The 16,298-nt window shown below is 39.9% G+C and overlaps 2 protein-coding genes across 5 annotated transcripts in view; both read right to left on the bottom strand.

The window, feature by feature from the left end:
- LOC107838987 (fatty-acid-binding protein 2) overlaps positions 1 to 16,298 on the bottom strand; it is a 59,701-nt gene that overhangs the window by 11,301 nt on the left and 32,102 nt on the right. The gene's annotated exons all lie outside the window — the stretch shown is intronic.
- LOC107838986 lies at positions 4 to 15,790 on the bottom strand. Its single transcript, XM_016682302.2, has 4 exons — positions 15,054 to 15,790; positions 14,266 to 14,970; positions 14,072 to 14,190; positions 4 to 13,980 (listed from the first exon to the last, which is right to left on the bottom strand). The coding sequence occupies exons 1-4, from the start codon at positions 15,376 to 15,378 to the stop codon at positions 13,579 to 13,581; spliced, it is 1,551 nt and encodes a 516-aa protein (XP_016537788.1). The 5' UTR covers positions 15,379 to 15,790; the 3' UTR covers positions 4 to 13,578.

The raw sequence follows: 16,298 nt of genomic DNA, 5'->3' as shown, positions 1-16,298 counted from the left end.
AGAACATCCAACAGAACTGATGTGACAAAACAATAGCAACACAGCATAAGCTCTAATCACTTCATAAACAGAATGGCATATACTTCTTGAACTCGAAGGCCGGTGTTGCTTCTTAAGTGTATAACCCTGAACTCAACATTTTGAAATCCAACCCATTAATCCCTGATGCTAACCCACCCATTTCACTTGTGTGAGTTTGTGTGAGTATATAACTGGCTGCTTAAAAGATGAAATAAATGAACCATACAATACCATTTGTGGGAAAAAAGATCCTAAACCGGACAACTTGATACAATAGAGTGTTTCATTGTTTTTTTTTTTTTTTGTGTGTGTGTGTGTGTGATAAGGCTACTGTTCTAGAATTGGAGGGAATAGCAACACAAGAATGATACAATCTAAATCATTGACGTGCATAAGAGAAATGATTATTACCCATGAAGCCACCAGTTCCACAGTTGATATTGGTGAAGCAAAGGGGAGAAAAGAGATGGGAAAAGCTTAGATGAAAATAAGGAACCGTCGAACAGATTAACAAGAGAGAGGAAAAGCTACATAGATGGCGTAGGATGAAGAAAAAGAGTGAGAACATAAACTATCAAAGCAGCAAAAGAAATGAAGGCAGGCAAAGCAGTTTGGTCAATTCACTAATGAGCATATGTAATTGAGGTCCTACTGTACAATTCATCAATCTCAATGTGCTTATACTTCTCATGAAATACCAGAGTTGATGCGATATAAAGAGCCGCTTGGTTATCACACACAAGTTTCATTTGACTGATTTCTCCAAATTCGTAATGACTTGTTGGTACTGATAGTTTATGACTGCATTTAGACATTTCATATTGCTGCCCTAAGTCATTTATGACTTGTTGGTACTGATAGTTTGGTTACCAAGCAGTTCATTTGGTTTTAGAGTCGTTTCCCTGTTTTGGAGCTTTTGAAGTTAAGGAATGGGTCTCGGGCCAAAACCTCAGGTAAACGGCCTCGGATGCCATTTCTAACAGTCTCATCAGCTCCCAAATGTCAATTTTAGGCTAGGAAAACCCTTGATCCGAGTTTCGAGGCTTTCGAACTCGTCTTGGGGCATAGGGTGGAATTTTGCTAAAATGGCTCTTTGGGATATGGGGCCCACTTCTTATCGAAATGACCCAGGGTGAAAATTTTGATGGGGCCATTAGTCCGAAATTTCGAATTTGGTAGGGTAGCTTAGTTCGTTTACCAGCACGGCATTCCGAACCAATTCCGAGCACCCAGTAAGAGTCCATTGGGAATTGTTGAACTTGGTTGGTGCCACGTATCAGGTGCAGCTGCTTAAGTGGCCAAAGGACCGCTTAAGCGGTAGCCGCTTTAGCAATGCCTTGCCAGCCTAGGACTGGTCGTTTAAGCAACCCTGGAGCGTTTTAGCAGCCATCGCTGGTGTTAAAAATATTTCATCTCTTTCATTTTCATTTTTTAGTTCCAAGTGTAAACCTCCATTATAGACCCTTGCAAGCTCAAACTCGTGTGGAAATTCAATAATTGAAGCTGGTTTTGGCTTGTGAAAGTAATTGTGAGTGTTTTAGCATCATAAACTCGTAAGTGATCGCTTCAATTTTCACTTAATTTAGTAGTTCAATTCCTTTGTAGAATGATTCCCCATTATGGTTTTTCGAAGCTTTTACATGCCTTTATTGTTATTCTCATTTAGTGCTAGAGGGTTATGAACACCCGATACTTAGCAATTTACATAATTGCAATACCTTCAGAACGGTTTCAGATAAACCATGAGCGTTGTCATTCAGTCTATGATCAGTTGGTTGTTCAGTTAAGTTAAGTTAAGTCCAGTAAACAGTGTCAGTTCAGTTGGGAGTAGGATCTAGCACCGAGCGAACCTAGGGATGGGGGCTCACCCGTCAGATAGGACTGGGTCCTTAGAAGCAGTCCCTAAGTTCCAGAACTACGCAGCCAGCGTATGATTATGAGATATCACCCGCCAGTTTAGGACTGACATTCTCTAAAATGTCACCCACAAGTTTATAACCGACATTCTCTTAAGGGCCATCTGCCAGTTTAAGACCGACTTCGGGACACTAGTTGAGTGGATCCACACAGCCATGCGTTAGTACCCGTGGCACGATACTGACACCCTTCCAACTTCCAACCGGGGTTAAAGGTTGGATTCCACTTAGCTCAGATTGGGGCATGTAGGTTAAATGATACCTCCCACAGTCTCAATTCAGTATTCTGTACAAAATTCAGTTCGGGTTTGCTTGACCATAGCTTAGAGTTTATCAGTTATTCAATTACCAGATTTCAGTATTTCAGTTTACGGACTATTTCAGTATCATATTATATGCTTGGTCATGCATTCTCAGATTTTACAGCTTTCACGCATTTATGCATCGGTTATCTCATGCTATTCAGCCGGTCAGTATTTCATGCACACTTAACCTATGCATTATAGTCTAACCTCATCTTATATACCAGTACATTCAAAGTAATGACCGCATACTTTCTTCGCGCTATGATGTCTTATATCATAGGTTCGGACGCTCAGTTTCCTGACCGCGCTTAGACAGTGCAGCTTATCAGCAGCAGCAGTTGTGGTGAGTCCTCATATGTCGAGGACCTATTATGTTATTCCAGTATTTCCGTCTTTCAGTTCAGTTCGAAGTTAGTTGGGGCTGTCCCATCAACTCTTCAGTCAGTTTAGAGGCTTTCAGATGTTTTTCATACATTCAGACAGTTAGTCAATTTATCAGTTGTTTTATCAGTCTTTTTAGTATATCTTCAGACGATCAGACTTATGATTTACATCATATTTTCAGTATTTAAATCTTATGGCGTTGCAAGTTTACTTCCGCACATATGTATTTTGTTACTTTATTCGGTGCTTACAGCAGGTAACAGCTCATGGTTTAGTTTGTGGTTACTTGTGACAGTAAGCACCGTTGTCGCGACTAGGGGGTAGCCTCGGGTCGTGACAAATTTCTGACGTGAAGCGTTCATACGCAGTATGGGTATCAATTTTCTCATTTTGATGCATAGATCATTGATTTGATAGCATGGCAGCTCTCGAAGGCTTCGACGAGCCTTCAACTGCGTCCAGATAGGCTACACTTACCTTTCTTTTAGATTGGGCTTAATTATGATATTAGTGTATTAATGTGCTAGTTTCGAGTGGGTAGTTTTAGCCCGATTATGTTTTTAGCATTTTTACAGTCGTATTTAGCCGGTTAGGGCCCCTTTCCAGTAGAATCTGGGCTTGTTTCCCCTTAGTATAATGTATCATCATTAGGACTAGAATTAGTACTTATAGTACCTTGGAATGGGATCGGGAAGCCTTAGACTAGATTTGAGCATGTTCTGAGTTAGGATGGTGGGCCCTGTAAGTGGAACCACCGTCCCTTTTAAAATAAAATGATAGAAATAAAGCTCCTTTAGGCTTAGTTAGACGCTTGATAAGCTACTTTAGACTATTACTTGGGCTTGGGATTGACTTAGACCTGATTATTCGCCTGTTTTGCTTTTTTTCGTAGGTATAACAGTACTGACCTAGGCCCGCTCTGCTTTGACTTAGGAAGGGAACCGTTGGACCTTGGTAGGTTTAGTAACTAGAGAGTTAACTTAGTGATCTAAATATATATATATATATATATATATATATATATACAGTTATATATATACAGTTATATATATATTTATATATAGTTATATTTCAGTTCCGGTTCAAGTCCAGCATATGCTCTATTTGCTACATTAATGAGTTCTAGCACGGGTATGGCAGTTGAATTCTAATTATGGTTTGCCCCTTTTAAAATCATCTATTGCGGATACGGTTGGTTACTTATGAGTTCCGGTTCGAATCCGACATCAGTCTATGACTACGGTCTGGTTATTCTGGTATTGATTATGGTTGTTACTAGGAGTTTTGGTAGTGGCGCTTGGTTTTGGTACGGAGTTATAACAGATTTATATGGATTATTTGAACTGTGGTTACTATCCACTATTTCCGGTTTAAGCCAAGTGTCTGGCCTCTCGTTATTATCCACCGGTGCCGATTCAAGCCCGGTATACAGTATCATTATGAATCTGAGACTGGAAAGTTACCGGAGATTGTCACGACTAAAGGTTATTTATGTTTCTTACCGTATTTTTCCTTTTGTTTGCACCCACCAGGTTTATGGGGGCTCGGTAGGATTATTTGTCTTTTTGTGTACGTCTTCTTGGCTTAGGGGGGCCCATTAGGTTGTAGTTAATCTTTTGCTTTTACTTATAGGTTATATATTTCCTTTATCGCATTTGCCCAGCATAGCTCAATATTTACATTTTTATCTTGTCACCGTTGTCTTAGCTTACACTCTCGCACTTAACATTTATGCTTTGGTTATATTTGAGCTTAGTTGGCCGATAATACCTACTGAGTACCTATTGCTTTGGTACTCAAACTGCACTTCTACAGCTTTTTCTTGAGGCAGATTTAAGTACGAGCCATTGATGCTGATGTTACCCTCGGTCCTTGCTACTGATCTGGAGATGGGGTAAGCTTTCTAGAGTTCGGAGTTGATCCTCCTCCATCTACTTCAATTACAATCTTTTGCATCTTCGAAACTACTATGTGCATATGTATATTTTGGATATTGTCTAGTACTCCTCGTTTTGGTCTTAGTGGCTCTTAGTACCGACCTCTCTAGTTCTTGGAAGGGATTATTTTGTGTATTTTGCCCTCTTCCATCACTTGTACAGTATTGTGTACGCGTACCCTTTCTGCTTCCCCCAATCTTATTGTTATTTTTGATTTCTTTCTAGTTGCCCTTTACCTTCCGTATGTTAGCTCGTTACTTGTCGTTCCGGGCTATGGCTTGGCTTACCTACTGGTGGGTTGAAATAGGTATCATCATGACCTAAGAAGTTGTGGCAGATTGGTATCAGAGCCTAGGTTTCACCGGTATCGTTGGTACAAGAGTAGTCCCGTCCTGTGGATCGGTACTGAGACGTTTGTATCCTACTTTTGGGAAGCTACAGGACATTTTTAAGAATACCTCATCTTTTTTATTCACTTTCGTGCGTTGTGTCTGTATTGTATTGGTTTCTAAATTCTTACTTCACTCTTTCGTAGATGGTAAGGTCTCAGGGTACGACTGTCGATTAGGACCCCGAACCTGCTCCTAGAGCTCCAGTTAGACGCAAAGGTCGAGCGCAAGCTAGATTGTAGCCCCAACTCGAGATCAGGCTAGGGAGTCATCGCCAGATCCTACTATTTCTCGTGAGCCAGAGATAGCCCAAGAGATTCTGCCACCACAGCAGCAAGTGGGCCAGGGGACAGCCCAGGCCCCACCGGAATCTATATCATCTTCGATTCTCCTTAATGCACTGGTTCAGTTAGTAGGGTTAGTTGGCGATCCGCCGACCGACGTAGCTCAGCCAACAGCACAGGATGGTATTGATTTAGAAGCGTAGCCTACAGCTGCGGCTCCCAGAGCAGAGATTCTGCCATCACCGGTAGTCCTACAGACGGTAGTAGCTCAGCCAGTTATATGTGCAGAAGATGTTGGGTCGATTGTTGAGATCGACTCCATCCAGGTTTGCCAGGACCCAAGAGAGGATGATGCTTATGAGTTTCTTACCAATTATGAGGAAAGGCTACGTAATTTGGGGTTGGTTGAGTCGCACGGATGGGATTTAATACCTATCAGCTAGACACAGCAACGAGGCGATGGTGGAGAGGTTATCTTGATTCCAAGCTGACCAAGCCAGCTAGATCTCTACCAGTGAGTTGGACTCAGTTCTTTGAGGCCTTCTTGGGAAAGTACATACCTCGCAGCATGGGCGAGCACCTTAGGGATGATTTTTCTGCATTGAGACAGGGTTCTGTGACTGTGGCCGAGTATGAGGCGAGATTTCACGAGCTAGTCAAGCATGCCACTATGATTCTGACAATAAAGTAAGAGAGGATTCGATGTTTTGTTAGAGGTTTGAGACATTTCAGGAGTAGTTGGGTACCTAGGTTTACCTTAGCACTGCCTTTCATCCAAGCCTGACGGGCATGTGTTTTGAATTTTGGAGGTCAGTGGGACTAGTTTTTAGCTTTGGCAGAGTTTTGCTTATAATAACAGCTTCAATTCAAGTATTCAGATGGCCCTCGTTGTTGTCGATCTCCGATAGGTTGGTTTGAGACTTTTGACGTTACGCCCCGTGATACAGATATGCTTCGTGAGTCATTGGACTGAGTTTGGATGATTTAGGATAAGCGACGACCAGCTCAGAGCAGGCAAAAGAGTTATGCTAACAGTAAGCTTTGTGCCTTGTGCCTTGAGATTCAGAGTTGGTGATCGCGTCTTCCTACGAGTATCACCCATGAAGGATATAATAAAGTTCAGGAGAAGCGAAAACCTAAGTCCCCAAGTACATTGGACCATTTGAGATCCCGCGAAAAGTTAGAGAAGTACCATATGAGTTGGCTTTGCCTCCAACTTTTTCAGTTATCCATCCAGTTTTTCATGTATCCATATTGCAGCACAATAGTCCAGACGAGTCTCACGTACTTCGATGGAACTCAGCTCAGTTGGATGAGAGGTTGACATTTATAGAAGAGTTTGTTTTGGCCAGAAATATCAGGAAGTTGGGCTCCAGAGATATTCTTGTAGTAAAAGTTCAATGGCGACCCCATCCAATAGAGGATGATGCCTGGGAAACCGAGCATGATATGTGAACCCATGTATCCCTACCTGTTCGAGCCTTCAAATACTTTTTAACCCTTTTCTTTCGCGAACGAAAGTTCATTTTAGTAGTAGATGTTGTACCTCAAGGTCATTTCCTTCACTTTCGTGCTTTTTACTCATTTAGAGTTTTCCTACAATTGCCCCAAGTTATTTATGACTTGTTGGGACTGACAGTTTGGTTATCGGGTACTTTGGTTTTTAGAGTCATTTCCCTGATTTGGAGCTTTTGGAGTTAAGGAATGAATCTCGGGTCAAAACCTCAGGGAAACGGCCTTAGATGTCGATTTTAGGCTAGAGAAACTCTTGGTCCGAGTCCCGAGGCTTCCAAACTTGTTTTGGGATACGAGGTAGAATTTGGCTAAAACGACTCTTTGGGGTGTGGGACCCACTTTTTATCGAAATGACCCCGAATGGAAATGTCGATGGCATTGTTGAGTCTAGAATGTCAAATTTGGCATGGTAGTATAGTTCGTTTGCGAGCACAAAATTCCGAACCAATCCCGAGCACCCAGTCGGAAACCGTTGGGACTTGTTGAACTTGGTTGGTGCCAAGTATCTGGTGCAGCCGCTTAAATAGTAGCGGCTTTAGCGGTTGGAAAACGCTTTGGTGGAGCTCGGCAAGCGTAGGTCTGGACACTTGAGCGACCCTTGGCGTTTTAGCGGCCATCGCTAATGTTATATAAATATTTCATCTCTTTCATTTTTACCGTTTAGTTCCAAGTGTAAAACTCCATTTTAGACCATTGTAATCTAGAAATCTTGTGAAATTCAATAATTGAAGTAGGTTTTAGCTCGTGAAAGTAATTGCGAGTGTTTTAGCATCATTAACTTATAAGTAATCGCTTCTGCGGATTGATTTTAGGGTTGTTTAAGCTCGAATTTTGCCAAATTTATATGGTAATTGATCCTTGAGCTATGTGGGAAGCTGTAGCGGCTTCAATTATGTGATTCCACGAGCTGCCCTATGTGGGATTTTTATCTGATTTCTGACTCGAACCATTTATACGCAGTATGGGTATTGCTTTTCTCATTTTGACGCATAGTTCATTATTTTGATAGCATGACAGCTCTGGTAGGCTTCTCGGAAGGGAAAAGCTCTAGTACATAGGATTTGATGGCATCCAGGTAGGCCAGGCCTACCTTTCTTTTATATTGGGCTTAATTATGATATTAGCATATTATTGGGCTAGTTTTGGGTGGATAGTTTTAGCCCGATTGTGTTTTTAGCATTTTTGTCGTATTTAACCTGTTAGGGCCCCTTTTCGGTAGAATCTGGGCTTGTTTTCCCTTAGTACAATGTACTATCATCCTTTAGGACTAGAATTAGTACTTATAGTGCCTTAAGGTGGATTGGGAACCTAAGACTAGATTCGGGCAGGTTCTGCCTTAGGTTGGGTTATCGGGACCCGTAATGGCCCCACCGTCCCTTTTTAGATAGACTGATAAAAATGAAGCTTCTTTAGGCTTAGTTAGATGCTTGATCGCTTACTTTAGGATATTATTTAGGGTTGGAATTGACTTACATCTGATTATTCGCTTGTTTAGTTTCTTTCCTTGGGTAGAATAGTACCTGACCTAGGCCCGCGTTGCTCGACTTAGGAAGGGAACCCGTTAGACCTTGGTAGGTTAGTTACTAGAGAGTTAACTTAGTGAACTAATGTACTGAGAGTAGGTTGAAGACCCTGGACTTTCGCTTGCTATTCCATGCTTGAGTATTTATATGTATATTTATATTCATACTTATATTTCAGTTCCAGTTCAAGTCCGGCATATTTCATGAGTTTTGGCACAAGTATGGCATTTGGTTTCTATTTATGGTTTGCCCCTTGTGGAATATTCTATTGCGGATACGGTTGGTTAATTATGAGTTCGAGTTCGAATTCGGCATTAATCTATGACTACGGTCTGGTTATTCTGGTATTGATTATGGTTGTTACTAGGAGTTTTGGTAGTGGCGCTTGGTTCTGGTGCAGGAGTCCTAACGAATTTATATGGATTATTTGGCTTCTAGTTACTATCCATTATTTCTGGTTCGAGCTCGGTGTCTAGGCCTCTCGTTATTATCCATTGGTGACAGTTCAAGCCCAGTATACACTATCATTATGGATTTGGGATTGGAAAGTTACTGAAGATTGTCACGATCAAAGGTTATTTATGCTTCTTACCTTAGCTTTCCTCTTGTTTGCACCCACCGGGCTTATGGGGGCTGGGTAGGGTTATTTGTCTTCTTGTGTGCGCCTTCTTGGCTTATGGGGGGCAGTCTTTTGCTTTTACTTTCGGGTTATATATTTACTTTATCGCATTTGCCCAACATAGCTCCATATTTACATTTCTATCTCTATTACTGTTGACTTAACTTACATTCCCGCACTTTATATTTTTATGCTTTTATTATATTTGAGCTCAACCGGCCGATGATGCTTACTTAGTACCCATTGCTTTGGTACTCATCCTGCACTTATGCATCTATCATTTTCCCGATGCAGATTTGAGTACAAGCCATCGACGCAGACATTACCCTCGGGTGGTGCTACTGATCCAGATACAAGGTGAGCTTTCTAGAGCCAAGAGTTTATCCTCCTCCGTCTATTTCAATTAGTTTTTGTATCTCCGAGACTATTGCGTGCATATGTATATTTTAGATACTGTCTAGTACTCTTCTTTTTGGTCTTAGTGACTCTTAGTACCGACCTTACCAGGTCTTGAGAAGGATTATTTGTATATTTTGTCCTCCTCCCTACTTGTACAGTACTGTGTATGCATACCCTTTTTGCTTCCCCCTATCTTATTGTTGTTGTTGATTTCTTTCTTGTTGTCATTTACCTTTCATCTGCTAGACCGTTACCTATCGTTCTGGGTTATGGCTTGGCTTACCTACTGGTGGGTTGAAGTAGGTGCCATCATGACCTAAAAAATGGGGTCGTGGAAAAATTTCAACTCATAAGCTTCTGCACTAGATCAAGCAACCACAATTTGTTTCTTACTCTTCCTAGACCCAAATTAACTCTTACTAAAACACAATATATAGATGTAGAATGTCTATAACAAAGTAATCCTGCCCAATCAGCATATGTATATCCAACGATCTGCTTATGACCTCGATCCTCAAAAAAGTAGTCCTTTATATGTAGCTGACTTAATAATTACACAATGCGAATAATTGCATCCTAATGACTATCACAGGCAGAATCCATAAATTGACTTCCTATCTGGTCACTGTGAGATAATTCAACTTACCAACTAGACGCTTATATCTTCCAAGATCATTGAGTGGCTCCTCCTATCCTGGTAGGAGTTTAGTATCCATAGGGGTATCAATAGGTTTTGGTAGAATATGAATAGGAATAGCATATAGAATTCTACTTAGAAAGAGATTGTAATGTAGTATCCTATTAGGAATAGGATTGGAATGTAGTGTCTATAAATAGGGTCTCAATGTAATAATTTAGAGACACAATTTTCAATAATATTTTCTCTATTAATTCTCACATGGTATCAGAGAGTTGGTGAGAAACTTCAGAAAAAAAAAACTAGTCACCATCGTCAATTTCGGTGACTGATTTGTGTCATTTTTTATTTTGTGGGTTGTGTGATAAATACAACACCACCAAGAGGATCGGAAAGCTCAGGCGACACAAATCCGACCAACACCACTAGAAAATCACCCTCCACGCGTCCCCATGCGCCTGCCGAAAATTCGGCAACATCAATCACGCGCCGGCACGTGAGACTTCTCCGGTTAAATTTTTTTTTGAGTGGTTCCTTTTTTGTTGGGGTCGCCGTTCTATTACGATCTGACCTCTTTTTTTTTCAGATTCCGACGACTTTTGAAAAATTCCGACCGCCGAAATTAGGGTTCCGGCAAAAAAAATAAAAAAGACTACAAGTTCAAATTTCCAGATTTCCAAAACTGTTTCTTGGTATTTTCAAGTCAAATTCTCAAGATATCTTTTGGGCATGATATTTTTTGGCTCCAAAAATATTGAAATTGGAAGTTCAAGTCCTATGACTAAATCTGAGCCCTTAATGAGAAGATCCGAAAATCAAACGTCACAGTCCATGAAGAATTGATGAGGGGAAGGTCGATTTGAAAGATCGCGTCCTAAGTGTAGTTATTGTAAAAGGCTTGGACATACTCATGGCGTATGTTATTCTCGACCTAAGTGTAGTTATTGTAAGGCTTGGACATACACGTGGAATATGCTATTCTTTACCTGGTCGACCAACTAAAAATGCTCATATTGCTCAATCTAATCAACGGGTGTATTTATCTGGCAAGGAATATAATAAGTATCTTCAGTATCGAGCAAATAAGCATATATTTCTGCCAATAGCCTCAACCGCACAATCTCCTAGCTTTGGATCATGAGTTGTGGACTCAGGTGCTTCTGATCATATTTCTGGTGATAAATCACTTTTGTCTGATATTATTTATTCACAATCTCTTCCAGCTATTACTTTAGCTAATGGAATTTGAACAGAGCCAAAAGGAGTTGGACATGCCAAAAGACAATTGGCATAGGACATGAATCACAAGGCCTAGTTTGTTAGTCTATCCACATTAGATTGTGAGTTATGTCAACTTGGAAAACACACCCGTGCTACATTTTCACATAGTATTGAGAGTCGCTCAGAGTCTATTTTCTCATTAGTTCATTCCGATATTTGGAGTCTTAGTAGAGTCAGTTCACCCGATGTACTTGGGTTTACTTAATGAAAGATCGTTCCGAGTTATTCTCTATATTCAAAAGTTATTGTGCTGAAATACAAAATCAATTTGGTGTTTCTATTCGTGCTTTTCGTAATGATAATGCCTTAGAATACTTATCCTCCCAGATTCAAGAGTTTATGACTCATCAAGGAATCATTCACCAAACATCATGTCCATATACCCCTCAGCAGAACGGTATAGCAGAGAGAAAAAATAGGCATCTCATTGAGACTGTTCGCACTCTTCTCATTGAATCCCATGTTCCACTGCATTTTTGGGGCGATGCGGTCCTCGCAACTTGCTATCTCATTAACAGAATGTCATCATCTTCGATCAAGAATAAGGTTCCCCATTCCATATTATTTCCTCAGTCACATCTCTATTGTATCCCCCCTCGTGTTTTTGGGAGCACATGTTTTGTTCATAACTTAGTCCCAGGAAAAGATAAATTAGCCCCTCGTGCTCTCAAATATGTCTTCCTTGATCACTCTAGAGTTCAAAAAGGGTATCGATGCTATTCATCTGATCTAGGTCGCTACCTTATGTCCGTTGATGTCACATTCTTTGAATCTCAACCTTACTATACATCTTTTGATCATCTTAATATCTCTGAGGTTTTACCCATACCTCCAGTCTTAGCCACACCAATTTTTGAAGAATCTACGGTTACTTCTCCATCTCCAGCTACAGTGCCACCACTTTTGACTTATCACCGCCGCCCACGTCCAGTATCAGTCACAGTCACAGATGATTCATGTCCTGCGCCGGACGCTTCCCCTACTGCGGACCTGCCTCTTCCTAGTCGATCAGTTGCACTTCAAAAAGGTATAAGATCCACTCGTAATGCTAACCCACATTATACTTTCTTGAGTTATCATCGTTTGTCATCACCCCATTATACTTTTGTATCATCTTTGTCATCTATTTCCATTCCTAAGACTACAGGTGAAGCACTTTCCCATTCAGGATGGAAACAGGCTATGATTGATGAGATGTCTTCTTTACATACGAGTGGTACTTGGGAGCTTGTTTCCCTACCTGCAGGTAAATCTACTGTTGGTTGTCATTGGGTTTATACAATCAAAGTTGGTCCAGATGGTCAGGTTGATCGGCTGAAGGCTTGCCTTGTTGCCAAAGGATATACACAGATATTTGGGCTTGATTATAGTGACACTTTCTCTCCCGTGGCTAAAATAGCATCAGTCTGTCTTTTCCTCTCTATGGTAGTCGTTCGTCATTGGACTCTTTATCAGTTGGACATTAAGAATGCTTTTCTGCATGGTGATCTTGAAGAAGAAGTTTATATGGAGCAACCACCTGGTTTTGTTGCTTAGAGGGATTCTAGTAGCCTTGTATGTCAATTGCGCAAGTCACTCTATGGCTTGAAACAATCCCCTCGAGCCTGGTCGGAAAAGTTTAGCACAGTTCTTCAGGAGTTTGGCATGATTCGTAGTGGAGCTGATCACTCAGTGTTTTTCGCCATTCTGAACCAAATCTGTGTATTTATTTTGTGGTTTATGTTAACGATATTGTTATCACCGGCAATGATCAAGATGGTATCACTAACTTGAAGCAATATCTCTTTCAGCATTTCCGGTCTTTCTTGGCAGATTAAAATACTTTCTAGGTATTGAGGTTGCTCAGTCCAGCTCAGGTATTGTTATTTCTCAACGCAAGTATGCTTTAGACATTCTTGAGGAAACAGGAATGATGGGATGTCGACCCATTGACACTCCTATGGATCCAAATGCTAAACTTCTGCCGGGACGGGGAGCCACTCAATGATCCTGGAAGGTATAGACGGTTGGTTGAAAAGTTGAATTATCTCACAGTGACTAGACCAGTGTTTTGAAAAGCGAGAGGCGAAAAAAAACGACGTGGGCTCGCTTCGCAGAAGCGAGAAGCGTGAAGCGAAGCGCACGCTTTTTTTTATTAAAGCGCTATTTAGTACAAAATTTAAAAATATTAAACAATGCATAAATAAATAACCAAGAGCTCAATAAATAACACAATCATTCAATACTCAAATTAAAAAAAGAATAGATAGTCATAACAAGCATTCAAGCAAACTAGTAAAATACTAAAAATCAATCTAGTGTCTTAATCAACCAATACAAATAGAGAAACCTACAATCAGGGAAAAGTTTAGAACTTCTATTCTACATCCTATTCCTCAACAAGATCTTCAAACTCCTGAAGTGTCATCACACTATTATCTTGAACAATATCTTCTACATCATCAGAAGCCTCATCAACAAGGGTTTTACTTGAACCTGCTTTTTCCTTGCCCCTTAAAGTACTACTCCTAAGACCATAAACACTTTCCTCAACACCACTTGCTGAAGCAACATGGCCATAAGTGAGATATTCTCCTTCATATACTTCTTCATCTTCATGATTTGAAAGGACTCCCGTTAACCATTCATTTGCATCATCAACATTATCCAACATAATTGGATCAATGGTATCACGAGCATTGTAACGACGCACCAATGTTCTATTATATTTGATGAACACTAGATCATTGAGGCGTTTCAACTCAAGCCTATTCCTCTTTTTAGTGTGAATCTGCATAAGTTTTAGAGAGTAATTAATAGGAGTACTTAGGACAATTAAAATACTACTTAATTTTTAGTAGTAATGTGATGTAGTTTCTCACATGTTCATACACGCTCCAATTTCTCTCGCAACCAGATGAGCTACAAGTTAAACTTTGAACTCTAATAGCAAACTGTTGCAAGTTTGGGACGTCATGGCCATATTGCATCCACCATTCAACTGTAGAAGAATAATTTTAGTAGTTAATAGCTTAATAGTTAAGCTTTAAACACAATTATAAGTTGAAATGCTCACCTGGTGACCTTAAGGTTCTAGCTCTAATGGCTGATTCCAATCCAAGTAGCCCATCAGCTTTCATGTATCTACCAAGCTCCTCCCCTATTTTGTCTATTAAAACTTTATTTGGGACCATCCTTTCAAGACATGCATGATATCCCAGCCACACTTTTTCATCCAAAGCCTTCATCTCACTATTTTTATAATAGAGCCCGGGGTTCAAAATATGTGCCGCTGCATGCAAAGGTTGATGAAGTTGATCCATCCACCTTGCATCAATAATTTCAAAAACCTTCTCATATTTCCTTTTATCATAATCAAATGTCTTTTCAATATTTTCTTTTGCTCTATCCATGGCTTCATAAATGTAGCCCATTGGTGGTTTTTTCTCTCCATCCACCAAACGAAGTACAGTAACTAGAGGACCACCAACTTTAAGTGCTTTTACAGTGTCATTCCAAAAAGAAGGACTAATGATGTGTCTAGTAATTTCTTTCCCAAGAGCTTCCTTTGCATAGATACTCGCATTCCATTCAATTGACATGAACAAGGTTCGCAAATTTTTCTTTTGTATATAAAAACTATACAAAGTCAAAAAAGTTGTTGCAAACCTTGTCTTCGCAGGTTTTACCAGATTTCTTTGGTTTGTGTATCTCCTCATCATGTTCAACAATAATGCCCTTTGACTGATACAAGAATGAATCTTAACAGCCTCAGCAAAAACTGTTCAAAAAATAAATTTAGTTAGTATACTAAGTAGATGACTAACATGAAGATTGAAAAGGAAAACTGAACCACTTATTCACCTGTAGAATATGGGGCTTCCTTGAAAATGTCACCAAACATTAAGTTGATACAGTGAGCAGCACAAGGAGTCCAGCAAATATGCGGGTACACTCCCTTCAACAATTCACCCACTTTCTTATTCTCACTTGCATTATTAGTCACAACTTGCACCACATTTTCCTTCCCAATTTTCAAGATTGTATTCTCAAACAATTTGAACATTTTAGTAGCATCAGTAGTAGAGTCACTAGCATCATGAGATTCAAGGAATACACTCCCCATCGGAGAATGCACCAAAACATTGATTACCATTTTTCCATTTTTGGCAGTCCATTTATCCATCATAATGGAACATCCATAATTTTTCCACTAAACCTTATGAGTCTCAACAATCTTATTTGTTTTCTCCACCTCATTTTTTAGACAAGGAACTCTGACTTCATGATACGTTGGAGGCTTCATTCCCGGACCATACTGGCCTACTGCTTCAATAAATTCACCAAAACTCTCAGAGTAATTAACACAATTAAAAGGGAGGCCTGCGTCATACATCCACCTCGCAAAAGCGGATACGGCGCGGTCCCTTAAAATCTTCCTAGAAGATGCTAAATCAACGGCTCCAAGTTTTCTTTTTTCATTGGGTAGTTGTGGGAAATAGATATCTATAGAACCTTTAACATTGGTAGCGGTGGATGATCCACTCCCGCTCTAGTTGCAGAAGACTTCCTTTGGTATTTTGAAGGAGGCCCCATTGGCATATTCACTTCAGTTTCATCATTCTCAGTTTGATCATCATCAACAAGATCAACCATTGCTGCACATGCCTCATTTGAGTCTTAAGCTCATTCTTTTTCTTCATGTACTCCTTCATTTCTTCCTTAACAACATTTGGGACTTTTGGACATACAATGACATCTTTGTAATCACCAATAAGATGTTTTTTGTGACGAAATATTCCAACGTTATATATATTGTCACAAAAAATACATTTTATTTGTGTGTTAGTATTGCCTATTGCAATTCCATACGCCCAAGCTGGATCTCTTTTTTAGGCCATTGAGTAAAGAAATATACTACAAGAAAAAACAAAATAATAAAAATATATACTAATAAATAAAATTCAGATTACATACAACCAAAAAAAAAGAGTAAAAAAGAAGAAAAACAAAGCTGGAAGTTAGATTATATGCAACCAAAAAAAAAGAAAAAAAAAAAAAGCTGGAGGTAAGATTACGTACAGCAAAAAAAAAAAAGCAAATCAGAAC

This window comes from Capsicum annuum, chromosome 8 (genome assembly GCF_002878395.1).
Source record: "Capsicum annuum cultivar UCD-10X-F1 chromosome 8, UCD10Xv1.1, whole genome shotgun sequence".
NCBI lineage: Eukaryota > Viridiplantae > Streptophyta > Magnoliopsida > Solanales > Solanaceae > Capsicum > Capsicum annuum.
The sequence above is the reverse complement of the archived record's forward strand: the minus strand, read 5'-3'. Positions and strand labels throughout refer to the sequence as shown.